General features: G+C 32.5%; 1 protein-coding gene across 1 annotated transcript in view; it reads left to right on the top strand.

Annotated features, from left to right (window-relative positions):
• Positions 1-25,299, top strand: part of USP34 (ubiquitin specific peptidase 34) — a 362,663-nt gene that overhangs the window by 250,625 nt on the left and 86,739 nt on the right. The window contains exons 33-46 of the mRNA XM_044659479.1: positions 3,099-3,299; positions 6,618-6,700; positions 8,058-8,098; positions 8,213-8,337; positions 9,179-9,331; positions 12,189-12,293; positions 14,221-14,276; positions 14,367-14,487; positions 20,943-21,126; positions 21,731-21,894; positions 22,632-22,697; positions 24,649-24,795; positions 24,886-24,942; positions 25,047-25,124. Coding sequence (XP_044515414.1) covers positions 3,099-3,299; positions 6,618-6,700; positions 8,058-8,098; positions 8,213-8,337; positions 9,179-9,331; positions 12,189-12,293; positions 14,221-14,276; positions 14,367-14,487; positions 20,943-21,126; positions 21,731-21,894; positions 22,632-22,697; positions 24,649-24,795; positions 24,886-24,942; positions 25,047-25,124 — 1,581 coding nt within the window. The remainder of the gene's footprint in view (positions 1-3,098; positions 3,300-6,617; positions 6,701-8,057; positions 8,099-8,212; positions 8,338-9,178; positions 9,332-12,188; positions 12,294-14,220; positions 14,277-14,366; positions 14,488-20,942; positions 21,127-21,730; positions 21,895-22,631; positions 22,698-24,648; positions 24,796-24,885; positions 24,943-25,046; positions 25,125-25,299) is intronic.

Raw genomic sequence — 25,299 nt, 5'->3', positions numbered from 1 at the left:
AACAAAGAATACTATCCATCTCCAGAGAAAGAATTGTTGGAGTCCGAATGCAGATAAAGTTTTTCACTTTAGTTTATTTGGGTGTGTGTGTGTGTGTGTGTGTTTGTTTCATATGGTTATTCACTTATAAAAATGAACAATATGGAAATATGTTTTGCATGATAATGCATGTATACTCCAGATAAAATTACTTGTCGTCTCCAGAATGGGGCAGGGAAGAGGAGGAAAACAATTTGGATCATATAACTTCTGAAAATTTATGTGGAAAATTGTTATTTCATGTAACTGGTAAAATAAAATACCTTTATAAAAAAATATACATATTAAATGGCTGCCCCCACCGTGTTCCCCGGGGATAGGGATACAAACAAGAAAAAGAGAGTCCTAGCCCCTCTACGAGCTTAATTTAATGGAAGAAGACAGTAAACAAAAGGAAACTGAAAGGCTGGGCTCCAGAGGTTATCTGAGGGATTCCTGTTATGGAAAATGAAGCAGAATAGATGTTGGAAAGTGAAAGGTTTAGCTGGTAAGTTCTTAATCCCTTTATAATAGAAGGCTTTGAGAGGAGTTTATTTCTCTGCCCTCCATCCCTTCAATCAAAGCAACTGAGTTATCAAAGCTGGATAAATCTTCAGCTGCTAGAAAAGTAAGAATTTAGTAAAAATGGTCTTAGCCTGTATAGAGGAAAGCTCAGCAAACAGATAACTTTCTACTGATACCATACAATCATCTAAATTTTAGCACTGTATTGCTTATATTTTGAATCAGATTATAACGTATGTATACATAAAGATATCCAATTTACCTCTCAGTGTCATGAAAAGCTTGTAATACTATTGTTTATCTTGCTCTATTTCATCAGCATTCATGAAATTTTAACAATATATTTTGAGATATTTTATTTTCTAATAATTAAATTATCTTTAATTGAGGGGGAAGGGGGAGGATTTCCCTTTTATATGGGAGCCAGATCCAAGTGTCTAAACATTCATCGTAATATTTCTTTTGTCTGTATATGTTTTTTTTGGTGTTTACTTATCCCAAATGGCTGCATTCTCTACTTTTTTGCCATATTACTTATAATGATGATGTAAAGCTACAACATCCAGTAAAATAGAAATAGAAGTGTAAATCTTGAAAGTGGTACAATAAGACCAGAAAGAATTATGAGAGAAGAATGAAAAATATAAAAAGCTAAAAGATTCTGAATTTAATGTGTTGTTAATTTACTTGGATTTTAGTTAACATCTCAGCATTTTAAGGGGCATCTGGTCAGTTCATTAATTTGAACGCAAGGCCCAGAGATGGGAGTCCTAGGTTCAAATATGGCCTCAGATACTTCCTAGCCATGTGACCCTGGGCAAGTCACTTAACCCCCATTGTCTAGCCCTTACCATTCTTCTGCCTTGGAAATAATATACAACATTGATTCTGAGACAGAAGGTAAGGGTTTTTTTAATCTTAGCATTTTAAAAAGGCATATTTTTCTTTGCACCAAAAAAAAAATTCATATTAATTTTCTTTTCATGATTGGATGAAGTGACCTTACTTGACAAAGATTTACTGAATGTGTAATATGCATGTGTGTCCTGGGAGATTTTAGTGAAATTATCTTCCAAACATAATTCTGGATTGCTTTGAATCATTTTAGGTTATTTTAATCAAAAACATCTTATTTTCCTTAATCTTTTGCAACTTTTTTTTCATGTAACGAAAGCCATTTTAATCAGCATTTTGCCTGTTGTAGCTAAATTTGAGGATTGGTAGATTATATGCTTTAGACATTGTTATCTTTACTGCTATTTCATTTGCATTTTTTATGAGAACTTCATAATTATAAACTGAATCTTGTTATCATTCAACCATTATTTATTATTAAGCACCCTATGTGTTTATGTACTAGGCACTGTGCCACATCCTGTGAAAAAAAGAAAGGCAAAAACAGAGTTTTTCTACCCTTGAAAATCTCACATTCTAATGAGGAAGATAACATGCAAATACCTACAAGATATCTGCACTTGAGACCAAACAGAAAGTTACCATATTAGTTCTAGTGTGAGGCTTGTCCTAGTGTAGTTGTCTGAGTAGATAGGAGACCTATCAGGGATGTTGTAAAGATAGAAACAAAAGGAATAGATTTGGATATATAGGAGGTTGTGAGCCTAGATAACTGGAAGAATAGTGGTGTTCTTGACAATAATAGGAATTTGGGGAGAGGGGGTTGGTTTGAGGGACAAAGACAATAATTTCTGTTTTTTACATGTTGAGATATTTTTTCTTTTTGTTTTAACCCCCCATACCTTATGTCTTAGAATCAATACAAGCATTGGTTCCAAGGCAGAAAAGTGGCATAAAGGGTAAGCAGTTGAGGTTAAGTAGCTTGCCCAGGGTCATACAGCAAGGAAGTGTCCATGGCCAGATTTAAATGCTTTTGTACTTTCAATTAGAAATTCTCTTTCAGTTTTTGTATTTTCAATTAGAAATGTCCAGAAGTCTGTTGGTGATGAGGTAGCTTAGAAGGGAGATTAGATCTAGATATATCGATATGAGAATTATATACATAAGAAAATAATTCTGACAGTGGGAAATGATGAGATCCTCAAATGATATTCTATGGAGGCAGATGAGAAGAAGTTCTGTCATATCACCTTGGGAGATAACCCTTATTCAGTATGTCTGATGTGAATGAAAAGCCATCAAAGGAGATTTAAGAAAGAGCCCTGAACAGATGAACCTGGTGAGATCATAAACAAAAAAGACCTAGTGAGGAAGTAGTATCTAGAAGAAGGTGATCAGGAATATTAAATGTTTCAGAAAGGTCAAGAAAAATAAGAATTGAGAGAAGAAACCCTCATACTTGGCAATTAAGTAATCATTGATGACTTTTCAGAGGCAAATTTAGCTGAATTATGGTCAATCTATGAGAGATTGTGGAAGGTTTAGAAGAGTTGATGTCTATTTTTTTTATTGTTGATAAAAAGTAGTTTATGGAATGAAGATCTTTAGCTTTTAATTTTTGTTTATATCCTCTTTATCTCTATTTAGATTTTGGCATTATTAAATGAAAATAGAAAATAATATTTAATTTTTATCCACAGTGGCAGCTAGATTGTCTTGCTTGCTTGCTGAAGTTAATATGCCAGTTTGCAGTAGATCCGTCAGATTTGGATTTAGCTTATCATGATGTCTTTGCCTGGTCTGGTGTAGCAGAAAGCCACAGGAAAAGAACTTGGCCTGGGAAATCAAGAAAGGTGGCTGGAGATCATACCAAGGGTCTTCATATTCCCAGATTAACAGAGGTAAGATGTAGGATAGGTTATCTTCAAATTCTAACTTTATGCCCCTGCTGGAGGAATTTATGACCTTGAGTGTCTGAACTACTTTTTGAAACAAAAACAGTTGTATTTCTGACCAAAGGAGAGAATGTTAGCCTCTTAACAGCTGGATTGTTAGGAGCTTAAAGCTTTTCATTAAGGAAAGGTGTGGATCAGAAAAGAAGTCAAAAGAGGAGTCTCATATTTTTATCTATTTGAGACTATTTCTCTTATTGACCTCCCACGTAAATCCCCCTTTTCTTTTAAATTGAAGTGATAGAGTGGTTACAACCATCAGCTACAGAGATCTTGTAAACTATAGCTGGATCTGATGGGATTCACAGATTATACTGACAGACCATGTTTCTCTCTTTTGCTCTCAACATCCCCTATTTATATTTCAGTAAAAATGCAAGTACAAATTTAATAGACTAGAAGTGGCAATTTTTAAACCTGAAAAAAAATTCTAATTTGTATTCCAGAATAAGGGAATAATACATTTTTTACTATTTTTAAAATTTTAAAAATCTGGTTTAAAGCCCTCTATTTCAGTTAGTTCCCAGGCAAATTAATTTTAGAAAGTACTGTCCAATTTGTACATTTCTTTCATGATTGGAAAATGAGTAATTCATATCTATTGTTTTAAGAAATAATATAGATCATTTAGTTTTTCTTCATTTTATTGAAATGCATGTAAATGTTTAGTATTATTTTATTTATTGCTTCACTAAATATATTACTGATAGTAATATATTTTTAAAGTTCCTTATTGAAGGAATTAAATTTTTTTTCCCCTATTCATTTTAAGTCACTTCTCATTCATAATTTGTTCAGAAACCCACACTTAGCAATGGAAACCCAACAATTTTGATTTTTATAATTAAATGTGATATATGTTCTTACTGATAGAAGGACTTCAAGTGGTGTTCAGAATCATCAATCCATTCATACTTTCTATATGACATGCTATCCATGTTCTCATATAAATCTTCCACAGGGTTTGCACCCAATTTGCATAGTACCTACCTTTAGGTTTATTGTTATTATATGACTACAGTGGATCTCACAGTCTATCCATTAGTTATCCTTCACACCTGCCTGGTTGTTGTTCTTTATTCATTATGTAGAATATGTGCTGATTCATTCTTTGGCTTCTACCTTTAATATAATTAATTACTGTTTCCAAATGTTTTTAATAAAGAGATTGGGCTCATTGTTAAGACTTTTGTTAATACTTTAAACTATTATGAGGAGGTCAGGTCAAAGAATTAAAAATCTTTATTACCAATTCTAAATTTTCATTCCAGTTCTGTAAGAGGAAAAAAAATCTCTAATTGGATAAAAATAGTCTCAATTTTCTGAAATGATATCTTTTAGAGAAAGATGTGATTTAAAGTTTGGTAAAGAAGTTAATTTTGTATTTATACATTGGAAAATCTTTTTTAAAATACAAATAGGCAAGTTAAGTCTAGCCTTATTTGGAAAATTTTACAGAAAAACTAATGCCATATCCATAAGATTTTCAGTATTGATATTTAAAATTGTTTTTCTTCATATAAGCCATTTTTTTCCTCAATAAGCCATTCTTATTTTGTTTTATCAATTTCTTGACAATTTGTCTTCTACTTAAAAATTATGAAGAAACTTGTTTATTGAAAATTGAGATGTTAATTACTAGACTCTTTTAAAATATCTGAGAGGTATGAAAGGAAAGCTTTGAGGGTAATGGAAAATGTCAAGAATCAGGAGAATAAATGAATTTTCATTCTGGCTCTGTCATCTTACTAGTTCTGCCATATTGGAATAAAACTTAAATTTATCTGAGGATCACTTTTCCTTATCTTTAAAGTATGAGTTTTGTAGTCTCAAAAATTCTCTGAAAAACATAAATATTAGAGATACATTCTGGTGACCTCATCTTGACATAATACAGGAAAACCCAGATTTCACTTATTATATTTAATTAATTTTTATTTCTGTGTTAGATTGGTTATCTAGTCCAATCTCTTCATTGTAAAGTGGATTCCTTTTGGAATCAATGAGGTTAAGTGGCATAATGACAAAATTTGAAGTACTAGTCTTACAAGTCCAAAGCCATTGTTTTTTCCACAAACACAGCCTATTTTACTTCTTTTATTCAATGTATTTAATTAACACTAGAAATGTGTTAATCTCAAGTAAAACAACTGAGGCAGAGTTCCCAGCCAATGGCCATTAATCAAAGGGACATAAATTCTCCTTCAAGAAATAGAATCCCAGATATTCCATATGATTTAAGACCCCTCCATGTTTCAAAATACAAATTTTATATAACCATTAAGTCCCAGAGTGTTAAGATGGTGCAGCACAAAATGCAAAATCTCATTAGTAGTCCCTTAGCTACATTGGGGTTCTCAGAGTAAAGAGCTAGTATATCCCAGATTAATAAACTGGGTGGATTTTTACTCTTGACTGTTGGGGTAATGGGCATACAATTATTCCCCTTATGTTAATTACAGAGTAGTCAGAATTCTACCCAAATGTTGGCCTACAGAGCCCTTCAATAACTAGGGGACATTTTGTAGGGAATTGTCACTCCATTAGAATATCACCAAGTATTCAGATGCTTCCATGGTAGAGGATCAAATGTCTTCCTTGTCCATGATGACACTCATCTGTCCAAATGCATGGAGGTCCTCTGGTTAGGACATTTTTGTGGTCAGGCAAGTACATATTCTTACAAGTTTAATGTCTATTATAAGAAAGAATCTATAGGCTAAAGTCTAAGAAAAAAAGAATCTATTTAATCTAATCCAACTACTCCTAATTATATTATGTATTGTGATTATTCAATTATCTTTAATTGAGTAGGTATATATTAGTATCTGTTAATAAATAAGAAATAATCATTTCCTTTATGGAATCACATACTCCAAACCTGGAATCAAGAGACCCAAGTTCAAATTTGGTCTCAGATAATTCCTAGCTATGTGACTCTGGGCAAGTCACTTAGCCCCATTTGTCTACCCTTTACTGCTCTTATGTCTTAGAATTCATACTGAGGTAGAAGGTACCAGTTTAAAAAAGCAAAAAAGGAATTGGCATGGTGGATGAAATCATTGATTTAGGATAGGCAGGGTATGTGTACTCAAATAGGGTAAAGATCAAATTATTTCTCACACTATTGAGGGAAAATATTTTATTAGAGAAATTATTAATCTAAATATGTTAGTAGTTTTTAATTATAAAGTAAAAATATGGTTTTAATATTTATCTATGTCAGTAATTACAAATGTTCATTTTTTTCTCATTTCTTTCAAACAGGTATTTCTTGTTCTTGTCCAAGGAACCTGTTTGATTCAGCGGCTTATGTCTGTTGCTTATACTTATGATAACTTGGCACCTAGGTATAAAATCTTTTTTGTTTATGTGGATGAGGAAATAGAAAGTGATTTAATTTTTTAAAAATTCAAATTCCATCAATTCCAAATTTTCAATTATTATTGATACAGCATATGTGAGGTTGGGATTTGATCAATAAGAAATATTTGTAAATACCTTGATCCTATGCAGAACTAACATAGGCTGTTTTCTTAACCATCATATTGAATAAGAAGTGTAATTATGTAAATAAGTTTCATTCAGCTATTATCTGGTTGATATCAGACCATTATGTTCAAACAACTTTTATAGTATTTTTAGTGAATGTTTTGCATACAAATGTGATATACTTATAGGTTATTTTTACTTCCTGATTATACATTGATTAGTGGGGCCTTATTTAATTCACATTCAGTATATTCCATTTGTGTCAACAATACTAATGTTCCATGTGTTTTGTAAATAATGAACATTTTAGTGCATTTTATATATAAAAAATTATTTTTAACCTGCCCTACTCTCTTCTTTTCTTAAATGAGATCTCTTTAATGAAAATTCCTAAATTCTTTAATAAAAACACCTACAGGGGCAGCTGGGTTGCTCAGTGGATTGAGAGTCAGGCCTAGAGACGAGAGGTCCTAGGTTCAAATCTGGCCTCAGACACTTCCCAGCTGTGTGACCCTGGGCAAGTCACTTGACCCCCCATTGCCTACCCTTGCCACTCTTCTGCCTTGGAGCCAATACACAGTATTGACGCCGAGACAGAAGGTAAGGGTTTAAAAAAAGAAAAAACAAAAACACCTACATACATACAAACACTCAACTGCCCTATTTACATATTTAGATTGGTTTACATTAAATAAACCAGTCATTGGGAAAACCCAATAGTGTTGTTCATTTGAATATTTTAAAAGAAAACAAACTTTTTAGAATCTGGAACTGGCAGGAAACAATGATTTATTTTTCTGTAATTGCTTCAGACCTGAAAGTGTCTGCTATAAACATAGATTAAATGACATCAAATCTTAAATGAGAGGGAAAGTTTGATTTTTTCCCAAAAAAACCCTCAAACATTATATTCAAAAATAGCAAAATAAGATTTTTATATAACAGGAAATTTTCCTAAATTCCAATTTGAAGTAATTATTTAATAAACAAAGTTCCAGTATAAAAAAAAGAATTTTAACTTCCCTTTGGAATTTTTTGTAATTAGATTTGACTTATCTTTTATTTATCTTGTGTTAATTGTTGATAGGAATTGGCTAAAACTTATGGTTTTTTGCAGCATTTTTATTTATATATGTATGTATATAATGTGTGTAACATGCAAAAAGCATACACATATGTAAATATATGTTAAATACTTATTTTCCCCCCATGCAGAGTTTTGAAAGCTCAGTCTGATCATAGGTCAAGACATGAAGGTAAGTATACTACAAAGTTCATTTATAATTAACAGATTACAATTTAAGGGTAAAATGATATTCTTGATATCATCTCCTTAATTAAATGATCATCACTTTTTTCTTTTCTTTTAGTTACACATTATTCAATGTGGCTCTTAGTCAGTTGGGCTCATTGCTGTTCCTTAGTAAAATCTAGCCTTGCTGACAGTGATCATTTACAAGATTGGCTAAGGAAACTTACTCTTCTTATTCCTGAGGTAAGAAAAATGAGAGAAAATTGTTGTTGTGCCACAAATTGTTTTTGGCTTTACCATATTCTACATATTTGTTTAAAATACAAAAATTTACGAAATTATTACATTTACTTGATAATAATTTAATTCTTCATTCATTATTTCACAAGTATTAATAATTACTTAATTTTAATTTATTAGTTTCATTTCATTTACTAAAAATACCTACATTGGGCTTTGTAGTTTTTATTACTAATTATTATTAAATATTATTATGTATCATAAATATATAATATATCAAATAATATTGCTTATTACTAATATAATGCTTTCAAATATACACACTTCTTTTATGATTTTTAGTATCAGTACAGAAAACATTTCTTAATTGTCTTTTTATCACTTGCCATCCTCATCTCCAGCACATAGAATGGTACACGCTTAGTTATTGAATGAATGTATAAGTAAAAGTATGCCAATTACTAGCTTTGTGCATTTTAAACAAATTACACCTAAGGATCTGTGAGTCTTTTTGGAACTCTTGGTTCCCTTATAGCTCTAAAATACTGTGATTCTGTTTTTTAACTTCTTATCCTTTAGGTGAATTAAGAACTTTATCTGTTCCACTTAATTCTTTTCACCTAAAATTGAGAATTTTAGGAATTCATTTTTTTATATTTAGTTTGTATTTCTATGAATAAATATATATAGTTACTTAACTCCTAGATCATAAACCATATCATCTTATATGAATATAATCTTTTTTACTAAAAAAAATCATAAATATTTGGTTAAAGTATTGATGATGAGAATAATTTATCGTATTAACTCCCAAATTTCCATTGAAACTTATCTTTTGTTTTAGACTGCTGTTCGGCATGAATCTTGTAATGGTTTATACAAGTTATCTTTATCTGGACTAGATGGTGGGGATTCAATTAATAGGTCTTTTCTATTACTTGCTGCCTCAACATTACTGAAATTTCTTCCTGATGCTCAGGCTTTAAAGCCTATTAAGGTGAGATGGCATGTGTGGATATGGATGTGCATGTGCATATTTGCATATAGGTAGAATATTGTTATTTCAATTTCAAATTTAAAATGCCTTTTCTCCCAAGTATCTCAAACTTAATTTTTACATCTCTAACTTAATTATATGACTTGTGACATCATTTAATTTTCATAGAGAGAAAATAAGAATATTCACAGTGTAAGGTGGCTAAAATGAAACCACCACACTGTTTGAAAAATAAGAAAAAGGAATTCTGAATTAGAATTCAGAATATATTGAATAAATGCAGAACAAGTCCCTAACCAGAACACTTTCATGTTGTGTACCTTTTCTGTTTTAGGTATAGATATACTAAATCAGTATGATGCCCATATCAAGCATAGAAACTTAAAACATTTTTATTTTTTAAGTTTATTTTTTCCACTTTTAAAGATAATCTTTAATTTTCATTTGCCCTATATGATAGGTGCAACTAGATATCATGGACAAATTAATTTGTAGTTTTAGAGTAAGTAAAAATGGTAAAGATGTAAACATTCAAAGTACCAGATAAAAAAGGGAGATTTTGTATTTAACATTATGAATATCCTATGGTAACCTAGCAATTAAGTTTAAATAATTCACAGTTTTTTGTGCTCACATCTTTTGACCAAGAAGTTTTAAAGTATTTCTTTTTCATTTAACTAATTAACTGCCTAATTATTAAGTAAGAAATCACATTTTAAAATTCATTTTCAATTGAAAAAACAGGCCCAAAATTCTATAGTCAGTTGTCAAGCATTTCCCAACATCTTTCCATTCTAGTACCTTCTTTCTGCTAATTATTTCCTATTTTTCCTATATGTAGCTTATTTGTACATATTTGTTTACTTGTTCTCTTCCTAGAATCATGAGGTCCTTGAAGGCAGGGGCTGTCTTTTTCCATTCCTTGTATCCCCAGGCCTTTTTGTTGTGACTGGCTCATAAGTACTTATTGGATGACTGTCTTCCAAGCCCTTCCTATGTGTCAGGCAATGTTATACATGCTAGAGATAAAAAGAAAGACAAAAACCTTCTCTTTGCCCTCATGGAGCTAATGTTCTAATGAGGAAACACTGCATATGTACAAGATACATATAATGTGGAAGTTAACATCAGAAGAGAAGTGCTAGCTGTGCGAAGAAGGATCTGGAAATGCCTCTTGCATTCAGTGGAATTTGAGTTGAATTTTGAAGGAATCCAGAGAAGCCAAGAGGTAGAAGTGAAGAAAAGAGCACTGCAGGCATGATAGAATGCCAGTGAAGAGGTATGCAGAGTTTTGCATCGCAGGAATAGGAAGAAGCCCCTTGTAGCCCAATCAGAGAATGAATATGAAAAGATAAAAAAGCTAGAAAAGGAATAAAGCTGTAAAGGTCTTCACATTCCAAACAGGGTATTTTATATTTTATTCTTTAAATAATAGGTAGCCACTGAAATTATTTGAATAGGGAGGTGACAGGGTCAGAAATCATCTTGGCATTTAAGTGAAGGAGAATGGGTTGCCTTTGGCAATAGTGGAAAAATTGAGAAGAGAGGAGAGTTTGCAGGTATGATAATTTCTCTTTTGGACATAGTGAATTTGAAATGCTAAAAAGTAGTTAGTGGTACAAGACTAGGGCTCAGGAAAAAAAATGATAGGCTGGATATTTAGATTTGGATGTTGTCTGCATAGAGGTAATCATTGAACCCATAGGAACAGAAGAGATCATGAAACAAGATAGTATAGAAGGAGAAGAAAAGAGGACAGGACAGCCTTGGGTTAGTGGTTGTGAGCTGGATGAAGACAAAGTAAAATGTAGCAGCTATGTAGATATGCCCCAGGGATCTCGGATCTCTTCTCTAAACTTTTGTGGTTGATTAAATATCTCATGTTTTAGGGCTTTCTCATATTTCCTTTAGTGTATTTTCTCCCCAAATTGGTTTATAAACTTTGTAATGGTGAGAGATTCCCCCTTGAACTACCAGTGTAGCAGTGTTTTATTTGACCTCACCTTTTAATTTAAAACAAACTTCTAATTTTAGAAATTTACAGGAAACTGGTACACTGAACGCTAGTACAAAAAAAGAATCTTTATTATTATGCTGTATAGCAAGCAGACAGAAGTAAAACACATGCACAGACATACTACATGACAGAGCTTAATTCCTGTGGATGCAAGAAACTTACCCAGCAGAAAGGGGAAGAGAACACACTCAAAGATGAGCTTCAAGTACAGAAGTTATATGCCTGGAAATGGGCTTGTGGGAGAACAGTTGAGTGGTGCCAAATGTGGGAGGGAGCATTCCTGATCAGGCCCAGTTGAGATGGGTCATTTATTGAAACTAGGCTAGGGTGAGGCTCAGATAATGGGAGTTTCTCTATTGGGACCAGAAATGGGTGGAGAGGGTTTGAATTGGCTATATGAGGCTGTAGAAGAATAATAACTCATAAACTCCTGCAGTCAGCCAATAATTTTGTCCTGTTAGTAACTTCAAGCATTAACTGCTTGACACAGGATTAATATAGGGTCAGAACTGTGGAAAATTACAAACTCTTCTGTCTTTTCTATATACTTTATAGGAACTATAACATCAAACAATATAAAAATCATAACAGGTGGGTACAGACCCTTAGGAAAGAAATTGCTTCATTTATTTCTATTATTAATAGAAATGATGCAATAAGTTTGAGATTTTTGTTGATTTTAATTTTCTCCTGATCTTAAGGAAATTTAAAAGCTCCCCCTTCTCCCCCCCCCCCATTTTAAAGTCTTTATAACAATTGTTTTTTAAGCATATTGATAAGTTTCTGAGTTTTTTTGGCACCTTTTGGGGAGCATAAATTTAAATAAATATTATTTCATAGATTGAAGATTATGAAGAAGAGCCAGTACTAATACCTGGATGTAAAGAATATTTTTGGTTATTATGTAAATTAATTGACAACATACATGTAAAAGATGCCAGTCAGGTAGGTAAAACTAATTTCACATTGATGTGTTACTAAGTGATCCTTTCCCCTGTGGATGTTTTTTTCTCATTGTAATTTTGTAAATATTAACATGAGGAATCATAGTCTTCATTATCTGAGAGTTTTTTTTTAAACTCAGGATGGTTGGTAATATTTGCATGTTCTTAATGGTTGTAGCAGTTCTTGATTATATTTAAAAAGTGTTCATACTTTTTAGATGTAAGAGAATTTTACTTATTATCCGTAAACAAGGATATGAGTAACAGTTGAAACAAATTATTCATTTGGTACTTAAACTCTAGATTTGCCTTAAAAATGCTTCTATCCTTAGTAATTTCTGGTTTCATTTTTCCCAAAATAATAAATAATTTATATTTTTAATTAAGTAGGAGATTCCAGAATTTGATAACTAACCATTTTGTTAAACAAGAATTAAAGGGTTCAAACTATATATGACCTAGTCTAATAAAAATTTTATAAAGAAAAATCTTCCATAAAAAGTTTTCTTAACATTTTGTATATTGTATATTAAACAGATTCAGATTATATAAAATACGCTGGGAGAAGTAACAGGCTTCTTTTGATCATGGATTCTTACTGAGATTCAAAAGAGACCCCAAGAATCTGCTTATAGATTTCAGAGAATCCATAAATTTTGGACTTTTTCAGTCTTTTGATAACTTTCGTTATAATTGGTTTCCTAGGTAATTCTATGCATTTTGTGCATTAAAAATATTTTTCTGAGGAGGTTATACACTTTACCAGACTTACTAGACTGTCATGACAAAAAAAAAGATTAAATACTCCTGCTTTAGTGAGTCAAAACAGCAAGCATTTGTTAAATGCTTTTTATATTCCAGGTAAGTCCAAAGAAAGGCAAAATAAATAAATTAAAAGTCCATGCTTTCCAGGAATTCATAATCTATTGGGAGAGGCAAAATGCAAACATTTAATTCCAAACAAGGTATATAGAACAGAAATTGAGTTATAATGAATCATTAGACACTGGCATTGAGGAAGACAAGGAAGGCCTTCTTGTAGAAGGTGTGGGATTTTCACTAGGACTTTAGCAAAGCTTGAGAAAATGAAGATCCTAAGAGAGGGAGGTCCAGGCTTGCAATATGCAGTGAGCAGATGGATTATATTGTTTGAAGAATAGCAAAGAACCCTATTTCATTGGATCACACAGAGTTTTTAGAGGAGATTAAGGTGTTAGAAGACTGGAAAATTAGAAGGGTGGTGAAGGATACTAGATGCCAGGTGATTTTATATTTTATATTAGATGTGATAGTAGTGCAGTACATAAGAGGTACTATGTCTAAAATCAGGTAGACCTGAGACTAGATGTGACCTTAGATACTTACTAGCTATGACCCTGTACCAGTAACTAAATTTCTGTCTGACTCAGTTTATTTATCTATAAAATGGGCATAATAATAGTATCTATCTTCTGCTATTATTGTGGTTATCACATGAGATGATATTTTTTAATATCACTCAGCACAATGCGTGGCACATAGTATTTGCTATATAAATGCATTATTATTCCTGCTGAGTTTAAAGTGGTCTATGCTAAATATAGGTAAAAATTTTCAATAGGCATCTAAAAACATAAACCTGAAGCTAGTTAGGAGAATGGTTAGGACTAAATAGATTTTAGAATTATCAGCATAGAGATGTAAATTGAATCCATGAGAGACAAAGGCATCACCAGGTGAAATAGTATAGCTGTAGAAGAGGGCCTGGGGCAGAGCTCTTTTCACCAAAAAACTTTTGATTAGTTGGTTTCACCTAGAATAAAGATTCAATAAAAGTGACTCCTATTTTTTACCAACTTAATATTTTTTTAATATAAACTTAGAAACTACTCTGGAAAAAATATGTAACTTTGTTTTTTGTTCATGCTTTGTTTTTTCTTCAAACTAAGACAACATTACTGGACTTAGATGCTTTGGCAAGACATCTGGCTGACTGTATTAGAAGGTATGATTTGATGTGATGTCGTAAGTCTTAATTCATCAAAAGGTATGATAAAAAGTATAATTGCCCGAGCTTTTTATTTATATATTGTAGCAGGGAAATACTTGATCATCAGGATGGTAATGTGGAAGATGATGGGCTTACAGGACTCTTACGACTTGCAACAAGTGTAATTAAACACAAACCACCATTTAAATTTTCACGAGAAGGACAGGTAAGAATGGATTAAAAATTTGATATATGTCTATATAATTCATTACAATCCATATATTGTAAAGCAGTATTTTGCATTATATATAGAATTCCATTAACAAAAAAATAAGTAGGAAGAGATATAGGTCTGATTCATTATGGCCTTAAGGATATTAGAAATATTGAATTTTCCAGATGTTTTACTAACGTAAAATATATTTTTGATATATTTAAAATGTTGGTGAGTTTTACATTTTTAGAAGATTTTTGTGACTCCAAATATATTTAAGACTTAACTAGCATCAATACATAATTACTAGTTTGTAAAAAAATTTCTCATCTCTTTACCACTAATATATTGGTGTTGACATAATTCTTTCAGTAAAATTTCTGTCTCCTTGTATGAGAGTTTGATTCCAGTGGTATAAAATTACTTGAATATTCCCTCAAAATCTTGTAGAAATATGAAGCAATTTAAAAATCTAAGTCCTGCCTCCTTATTATGAAAATGAATAAACTAGGACCCAGAAATTCCAATGAATTGCCTAGATTCTTACAGTTAGTAGTAGGAAATAGGACTTGAATTCACCTCTCTTGACTTACAGAACTACTGTTTTTTCTTTCATAAAATGTAATCGCTTTTAAGGTCAAGTGGCAGATTAATATTTGAGTATTTTTAGATTATAGAAGAATGTTAATGAACATTGGCCTATAGGAAAGATATATCTTTTTTTTTAAGAGATAAAGACATTCTAATCAGTGAACAGGTTATTAAATTCCTACTATGTGCAGAACCCTATCCTATCCTGGACAATTTAGGAAATTCAGAGTTTAGTACATTGTCCCTGATCTTATAAAAGGTTGAGATTTGGGGGAACGGGTATGAGAAGTGTTATAAGAAATGCCATGTAAGCACTTTACAGAATGGATAGAAATTCATTGACTCCTGAAATGAGGGAGAGAAAGAGCTGGAGGGGACTTCAAAGTCCAATAATCTCTTCTTACATTTCTTAAATGTGTTTTTCTAATTTGAATGAATCAGCAAGTTTTTATTAAGTGCCTGCTATGCATTATGTACTCTGTTGTATTTAAGGAACACAAAGAAAAGCATGAAGAAATTCCTTACTTCATGAAGCTTAAAATATATTGGGTTTCTTGAACACATGGGTTGAGGTGGACATGATTGGGGATGTAGAACGGAAACTACCACACCAATGTAACTATCAATAATATGGAAAATAGGTCTTGATCAATGACACATGTTAAAACCAGTGGAAATGCGCATCGGCTATGGGGGCAGGGGGGGGAGTAAGAGCATGAATCATATAACCATGTTAACTTTTCTAAAAAATATTAAAAAAAATTTAAAAATCTATTGGGTTAGGCATGTTTTTGAGGACCTCTATTAAGAGGAAACTAACCATATCTGAGGCCACTTGTTCCATTTTTTGGTTTGTTTTAATAGTTGGAGAATTTTTCTTTAAAAGCTGTTTGCCTTTCTACTACTTCTACCCAAACCATTTCTTCTGTGCCATTTATATATATTTTTGGTGAGATAGTCTCTCTTTTCTGTGTTAGCCCTTCAAATACTTGATGATAATTATCATGTTCATTGGGGAATTATTTGAGTTCTTGAATGCTGTTGTGGTAAAATTCATGGTGTGTCCTAGGAATAGAGAATAGCCCTGTTTTGCTAGAATTTTTTTTTGGCTTCCCTAAATTTTATCTTTTTTATTAGCTAGTACCTTTCCAGATGGTAATATCTCACTCAACAAAATTATTAATAAGTAGTAAAAACTTTTGAAAGTATAATTTACAGATATCCCTTCCATATCTCAAAGTTTTAGGGGCACTGATTCCTCTGCAATCTGGAATGTCTGTGTAAAATTTTTTGGCCTACCCATGATACCAGGGGAAAAGTTTGAATTTTTTGTTTATAGTACCTTATTATAAAATTTGGGTTAAGTATATGGTCATCAACCAGATAGTTTCTTTTCTTTTCTTTTTTTTTTTAAATGTTATAACCCTTACCTTCTGCCTTAGAATCAATACTGTATGTTCATTCCAAGGCAGAATAGCAGTAAGGGCTAGGCAATAAAAGTTAAGTGGCTTGCCCATGGTCACATAGGTAGGTCAAATTTGAACCTAGGACCTCCCATCTCTAGGCCTAGCTTTCAATCCATTGAGCCACCAAACTGTCTCCCAACTATGTAATTTCTAAATTTTTTCTGTCATCTGTGGCCTTAAACACAATTCCCAAAAAATTCACATTTAACTTTTTATGCTGATCCTTTATATAGCAAAACTGCAATGAGGAAAGTTTAAATGTGGAAGGAATATCAGTACTTCATGCATTAAAGAAATTTTGTTAAAATATTTTAAAATTTAACAAAACAGTGCTCAGAATTGACACAGATCACAAAGATTCTATATTATTTATAAGTAAATAACTGAATGCTAGAATAGTCAACTGTCTTGCTTAAAGTGACACAAATAATCTGTGGCAGAACCAGAATTCAAACCCATTTTTTTCTCATTGAAAATTCAAACTACCAAGAACGTTTTTTACTAAATTAGAAAAAACTGTAACAAAGTTCATTTGGAAGAATAAAAGATCAAGACAATCAAGGGAAATAATGAAAAAAATGTAAAGGATACCAGATCTTAAACTGTACTATAAAGCAGTGATCATCAAAACATATGGTTCTGGCTAAGAGATCAGTGGAATAGACTTGGGGTAAGTGACCTCAGCAAGACAGTTTATGACAAACCCAAAGAGCCCAACTTTTGGGACAAAAACCCACTATTTGACAAAAACTTCTGGGAAAATTGGAAAACAGTATGGGAGAGATTAGGTTTAGATCAACATCTCACACTCTACTTCAAGATAAATTCAGAATGACGAATATAAAGAAGGCAACTATAAATATATTAGGTAAGCACAGAATGGTATACTCATCAGATCTCCGGGAAAGGAAAGATTTTAAAACCAAGCAAGAGTTAGAAAAAATTAGAAAATGTCAAATAAATAATTTTGATTACATTAAATTAAAAAGGTTTTGTAGAAACAAAACCAATGCAACTAAAATTAAAGGGAAGCAACAAATTGGGGAAGAATCTTTATAACAAAAAGCTCTGACAAAGAGGAGCTAAATCATTTGTACAAAAAAAATCAAGCCATTCCCCAATTGATATTATGGGCAAGGGACATGAATAGGCAATTTTCAAATAAAGAAATCAAAACTATCAACAAACACATGAAAAAGTGTTCTAAATCTCTTATAATTAGAGAAATGCAAATTAAAACAACTCTGAGGTACCACCTCACATCTAGCAGATTAGCTAACATGACAGCAAAGGAAAGTAATAAATGTTGGAGGGGATGTGGCAAAATTGGGGCATTAATGCATTGCTGGTGGAGTTGTGAATTGATCCAACCATTCTGGATGGCAATTTGGAACTTTGGCCAAAGGGCTATAAATGACTTCCTGCCCTTTGATCCAGCCATACCACTGATGGGTTTATACCCCAGAGATAATAAGGAAAAAAGACTTGTACAAAAATATTTATAGCTGAGCTCTTTGTGGTGGCAAAAAATTGGAAAATGAGAGAATGTCCTTCGATTGGGAAACGGCTGAACAAATTGTGGTATCTGTTGATGGAATACTATTGTACTCAAAGGAATAACGAACTGGAGGAATTTCATGTAAATTGGAACGACCTCCAGGAATTGATGCAGAGTGAACTGAGCAGAACCATTGTACACAGAGACTGATACACTGTGGTAAATCGAAGATAATGGACTCCACTAGCAGCAATGCAATGATGCAGAACAATTCTGAGGCACTTAAGAGAAAGAACACTATCCACATTTAGAGGAAGAATTGTGAGAATAGAAATACAGAAGAAAAACGACTGCTTGAACACATTTGTTGATTGGGACATTATTTGGGATGTAGAAGCTAAACAGTCACCCTAGTGATATCAATAATAAAGGAAATATAGGTCTTGATCAATGATACATGTAAAATCCAGTTGAATTGTACGTTGTCTATGGGAAGGGAGGTGGGGGGAGTGGGGGGAGAAGGAAAAAACATGAATCATGTAACCATGGGAAAATATTCTAAAAAATAAAAAAAAGAAGAAACAAAACAGAACCAAAACAAGAAAATTCAACACCCTTTCTGTTTCATGATATTTAGTCAGTCAATAAACACTTATTAAGCACCTATTATGTATTGGGTACTGTTCTAAACATTGCTGTAAAACCTCCAAAAGACATTTTGAATATTTAGGTTAGTTTTTCATGGTGTCAGTGACAATGTTCAGTCAGATATGGTTTGTAATATGAGTCTTAACTGAGTATTATAGAGCTTAATATGCTGAAAAAACAGAAGTAGCCAGTTGGATAATATTATTTCCAGGGACATGGGGAATAAGGGGCCTTCAAAATAAATTTTGTAGTAGTTGAATCAATAGGAATGACATCAATGAGCTATGTTGCTCTATTATCAGTCACCATACTGTGCTCCCTTATTCCTCTTTCCCTTACCATCATAATCCTTAAGTATTTTTTATAATTCTTTAAATATCTTCTGAGATTAAATCCAACCTAAATAACTGTATTTGGAGTATAGACTCCCAATGCTAACCTTCATCAGTTTTGATTATGTATGCTTTGTGTGTGTACACAGAGACACACACATAGACACCTACACAAATGTTTTATATATATGTATATACATATATAATATAATCTGAATTTTGGAATATTTTTTCTCCACTATAGGACCTTAAGAGATTTTCTAGTTATATAGCTCTTCAAATAGGTTTTTTTTTATTTTATTTATTAATGCAATGGCATTTATGTATTTCATTACACACACACACTTTTATTTCCACTTAGAAATTCTCTCTTCTTTCTTTCCCTCTTCTACCTATTGAGAAGGCGAGAAAAAAATAGTAATTACAAATCATATAAAGAAAATTCTCATGTTACCCATTTCATATCCTCTTCCCCTCCAAAAGAAAAGGAAAGAAACCGCGTTCTACCATTTTTATATCTTGAAGTGGATCATACTTCCTTTTTTATTTTAGTTTACAGAAATTAAAATGAATATTATGTGTAAGGAACAGTTTTAGGCACTAGGGATACAAAGAGAGAATGAAATTGGCCAGAATCTTCCCACCGCTACAGAGATTAATTTTACTGGAGAAATGATGTCCACAGATATGTAAGTAGAGAGTACTTAGAGGAAGAAGAACATAATAAAAACTGAACATCAGAGTAAGCTTCCTGAATGAAGCTGGGATAACAACAATTATATCTAGCATTTTTATAGTGTCTGCTATGTGCCAAACACTGCGTTTAGTGCTTTAAAAATATTTGATCCTCAAACAACTGCTTGAACGCATGGGTTGGGGTGGACATGATTGAGGGTGTGGACTTGAAACTACCACACCAATGCAACCACCAACAATTGGGAAATTGGTCTTGATCAAGGACACATGACAAAACTACTGGAAATGTGCGTCGGCCATGGGTGGGGGGATTGCGGGGGTGAAGGGGAAAGTAGGAGCATGGATCATGTAACCATGTTAAAAATGAATATTAATAAATGTTTTAAAAAAATATATTTGATCCTCACAACTCTGGGAGATAGGTGCTATTATTATCCCCATTTTAGACTTGAGGAAACCGAGGTAAACAAATAAAGGGTTTAGCTCATAGTCACACAGTTATTAAGTGGTTAAAACTAGTTTTGCTATCAGTCATCTTGACTGGATGCCCACAATTCTAACCTGTCCACTGGACCATGTCAGTGCCAGTTAGTTTTCTGAGAAGTAGAGTTAAAGGAATGCATTCTAGAATTTGAAGGTCAGATTATAGAAACACCTGGAAGCAGAAGAAGGAAAATGGAATTGGGGAGACAGGGAACAGTGATTCTAATTGATTGAAAAATAAAGAAGAATAATGCCAGTCATATGATTAGGAATTAAGATCAATCCAGATTGTGCAGGGCCTTAAATTACAGCTTGAAAAATCTGTGTAAATCCATGAAAGTGAATTTTAATCTTTTTTTTTTAATAAAGCCTTAACTTCTGTCTTAGAATCTATAGTAGGTATCATTTCAAAGGCATATGTGTATTAATTGCTAGGCAGTTGAGGTTAAGTGACTTGTCCAGGGTCACAAAGCTAGGAAGTATCAGAGGCCAGATTTGAACCCAAGACCTTTGTTCTCCAGACCCAGTTCTCTGTCCACTAAGCCACTTAGCTATCCCTTACTTTAAATTTTTAATATTATTATTTTAGGCTACAGAAAAAAATAGTGGTGTTTTTTTTCAATTTTATTGTAAGTCAAGTTGAACATTAAAATATGTTAATATTTACATTCTTTGAAATGGCTAATCATTACATCTATTAAATTAAGACTTTTTTGTTAGCATACCCACTCAATGAATTGCTTTTTTCCCTAGGAATTTCTAAGAGACATCTTCAATCTGCTTTTCTTACTTCCAAGTCTAAAAGATCGCCAGCAGCCAAAGTGCAAATCACATTCTTCAAGAGCTGCTGCTTATGATTTGTTAGTAGAAATGGTAAAAGGGTCAGTTGAAAACTACAGGCTTCTACACAACTGGGTGATGGCCCAGCATATGCAATGTAAGTATATTTGTTCGTGTTTGAATTTCATAATTATTTTCCATATTAGTAGAGGTGCTCAGATAGTGATACTGTCAGGAAAAAAAATTCCCATCAACTACAACTAATAATAGATCTCTGGAGGAGAATGACACATCTTTAAAATTGCTTGAGTATGTGGGCAACTGGGTAGCACAGTGGATTGAGAGCCAGGCCTAGAGATGGGAGATCCTAGGTTCAAATCTGGCCTCAGACACTTCTTAGCTGTGTAATCCTGGGCAAGTCACTTAACCCCCATTGTCTAGCCCTTAAACCTCTTCTGCCTTGGAACCAATACATTGCATTGATTCTAAGGTAGAAGGGTAAGGATTAAAAAAAAAATGTACGTGTATATATAAGTATAGGGAATATACTGTATTGCCTTTAGTATCATGTGCCATTTTATCCCATTTTAATATTTGTCAAAAGCAAAAGAATATTTTATGTGAGATAGGTAAATAATTAGAAACAGTTCCAAGGTGCTATTAGGAATGTGTTATTGCAAACTATTTTATTCTGTCAAGTTTTTTAAAGCTAATTTAGATTATTTTGTAATTTCTTCCCCCACTCCCCCCACCTCCCAAAGCATCCCATGCTCCTTACAAATGGGACTATTGGCCACATGATGATGTTCGAGCAGAGTGTAGGTTTGTTGGCCTAACTAATCTTGGAGCAACCTGTTATTTGGCTTCCACTATTCAGCAACTCTATATGATACCTGAGGCTAGACAAGCCATTTTTACTGCAAAGGTATGTATTGTTTTCAATATGGTATTTATGAAAATGGATTTGAAGTAAAATAAGAGTTGAAACATGAAAACAATGACTGTAAACATCTTTTAAGTCAAGTTTGTCAGTTAAAAGGAAGAGAGAAATAGGAGAATTGCAGGCTAAAGGATTCTTTTTAAAAGAACAGGGAGATCTAGACACATTTATAAGTATTATATGGAGAAGCAAATGCATGTCCAATTAAAGAGTAATAAATACTTTGTGTAATTAAATGTTTTAGAAGCAGAGAGAAGGGTATAAAAATCTTACAGAATCCTTTGAAAATAAAATAAGCACTTGCATTTGAGATAATGCAGAGTTTTAAAGCCATCTCTCTAAAAGTATGTAGATTTAGATAAAAACAATGTATCAGTTTTTTTCCTAGTTTGATTTTTATAGTTCTACCCATATTAATTTGTTATTTTAATCTGTATATTCTAAACAAGAAAGGGTTCAATACAGAAATGGAATTGTTCCCCCTTTTATGGCATTAGAAAATTAAAAAGATTGTATACTGTATTTGGCAGAGAAATGCAACTGCTTTGATACTTCTCTTTATAAAAAGAGCTGTCTCTAATTGTCACTGGTATGAGAAGTAATATGCTGAGAGGGAGGGAGTTCCCACAATAAGCAAATCAAAGAATCTTAGTGTGTTAACTTTTTAGAAAAGAACTTTATGGTGTTGATCAGTATAAGTTAATTCTTGTTTTGTTTTCCAGTATTCAGAAGATATAAAGCATAAGACTACTCTTCTAGAACTTCAGAAAATGTTTACATATTTAATGGTAAATCTAAAAATTACTTCTTTAGAACTAATGAAATAATAATGGAATGATTCTCTCTTACCTCAAATACATTATGTCTAAAACTGAGCACATCATTCTCCTTTTCCTGGAAGTTTAGTTCTGTCATCTGTACTTCCATTCTCTTATCCACTTATTTGTAACTGCATAGATTTCTTGACTCCTTTCTCATTATCCATCTTACCTGATTCTTAGAGAATAGTTCTAATTTCCTGCCTTAAATGTCTAGTGCCATCGCCATTATCTCCAATCCATATCTCTTTGCTAAACAGATATTTCAATACCAATCCTTTGATCATCACACTTCTGTTGTCCAAGTAGCTGCATACACTCAACTGCTTATGAAATTTAATCCAGAATATTAAGATTAAGGATGGGAGAAGATGTTATAGGGCTGAAAGAAATAACTAATGTATTGAAGGAGAGAATCTGAATGCAAAAATGTCTCAAAAGGTCACAGAGCTAGAATAAAATACAATAAGATAAAAGTTTAATTGGGATAATGGGAAAAAGCATTCATGACATTTATTGACAACTATGAGTCAAGTGCTTTATACCTATCTCATTCAGTTCTCACAACTAGCCTTTGAGACATAGGAGTTATTTTTATCCCTATTTTTAGCTATGTGGACAGTGAGGTCAAGGATCACACAACTAGTAAAGTATCTGGGGCCAGATTCTGAACTTGAGTCTTCCTGATGCCCGGCCCAGTGTTCTATTTATTGTTCCACTTAGCTTTCTTTATTAAATTTAAATAGGATTTATTTAAAGTCCTACCCTTGGATCCAAAAAAATCAGCTCTACTAATACAGGGTAGAGGAAGGATGGCTAGATAGCAATTAATGTGCAAATGATCTAATGGTTTCAATAATAATCCCAGGTTCTGTTTATATATTTTAAAAGCCTTTACCTTTGGTGTTAGTATCACTTCTAAGAAAGAAGAGTGGCAAAAGCTAGGATAATTGGGGTTAAGTGACTTGCCCAGGATCATATAGTTAGGAAGTGTCTGAGGTCAGATTTTGACCTAAGACCTTCCAACTCTAGACCTGGTACTCTATCTTCTTTGCTATCTCACTGACCCCATAGCTTATATGTAGTGATTTACACATTATCTCTTTGGATAATTGTGACACATGAAGTTGTGTTATCTTGTTTCACATATGAAAAACTGAGTTTTATAAGAGGCTTAAATATTTTACATAATTTGTAGTTGGCAGAGCTAGAATTCATCGTCCCATCTCCAGGGACAGTGCTTCTTCCACTTATAGCACAGTGTCTAGTGTTTCAGATAATGGAGGTCTTTATTCTACACTGGTCACAGTTGAAACACATTATATCCATGTCTTGGTATTACCTTTCAGTAGGACATTGGGAAATGTCCTTGGTGTATTATAAGAATAGATTCGTGTCCTGATTCAGACATTCCTTACCTGTGGAGACAATAATCACACCTCCTTCATAGGATTAATATGAAGATTAAATGAATTAACATCTCACCAAAAATAGACTTGGTACTTCCCAGCGGTTAAAACCAGCAACAGTAGAGAGTCAAAATATTGACTCAATATTTGGGAAAATTATCTGAGAAAAAAATAGGCCTCATTCAGAATTGCCTATTTGGGAGAGAATGTAATAACCACCCTTCAGTGGTCTTTTTCAAGTAGAATTTGGATAAACATTTGTCAGTAATAACTTAGATGGGTTTGCGACTTTCAACAAATTATTTAATAATTGAATTAGATAATTTTTGGACTCCTTTCCTTTTTATAGAAAATAAGATTTTCTTAATCTTTATTGCTTGCTTTATTTTTGGAATGGCACGACTAATACTAGTGAACTAAGAAAGTAAATAAATGTGTGTATGTTGTGGAATGTGTTTGTACATAATATGTCCTTTATCTAGATTATTTCATATTCTTTTCCTTTTTTTTAGGAAAGTGAATGCAAAGCTTATAATCCTAGACCTTTCTGCAAAACTTATACTATGGATAAACAACCACTGAATACTGGTGAACAAAAAGATATGACAGAATTCTTCACTGATTTGATAACAAAAATTGAAGAAATGTCTCCAGAACTGGTAGATGTTGTCTGAATATTATAAAGGTTCTTTGAAATATGTATATTTGTTCCAATTTGTATTACTGACTTTTTGGAATTTATTTTCTAGAAAAATACAGTGAAAAGTTTGTTTGGTGGTGTCATTACAAACAATGTAGTCTCTTTGGTGAGTATTTTCTCATTTTTCTAGAGTTAATAACATCTGATATAGGTTCTAAGAACAAACTGCTGACCTTTTTTTTTTTTTAAAAACTATTATTGCTTGATCAGGATTGTGAACATGTCAGTCAGACTGCTGAAGAATTCTATACTGTGAGATGCCAGGTGGCTGATATGAAGAACATTTATGTGAGTGATGCCAGACACAGTTTTAAGAAATTATTAAGCTCTGTCACTGTATGAAGACAATCCTTAAATTTCAGACAGGCTATGTTCTAAAAGTTTATATATGTAAGTTAGTTGTTTATTATTTAAAATTCCTTTTCCCTTAGATTCCTTTTTCCTAAATCCTCACACAATATTG

The sequence above is a fragment of the Gracilinanus agilis genome, chromosome 2, assembly GCF_016433145.1.
Source record: "Gracilinanus agilis isolate LMUSP501 chromosome 2, AgileGrace, whole genome shotgun sequence".
Lineage (NCBI taxonomy): Eukaryota > Metazoa > Chordata > Mammalia > Didelphimorphia > Didelphidae > Gracilinanus > Gracilinanus agilis.
This window is presented reverse-complemented; position numbering and strand designations above follow the sequence as displayed.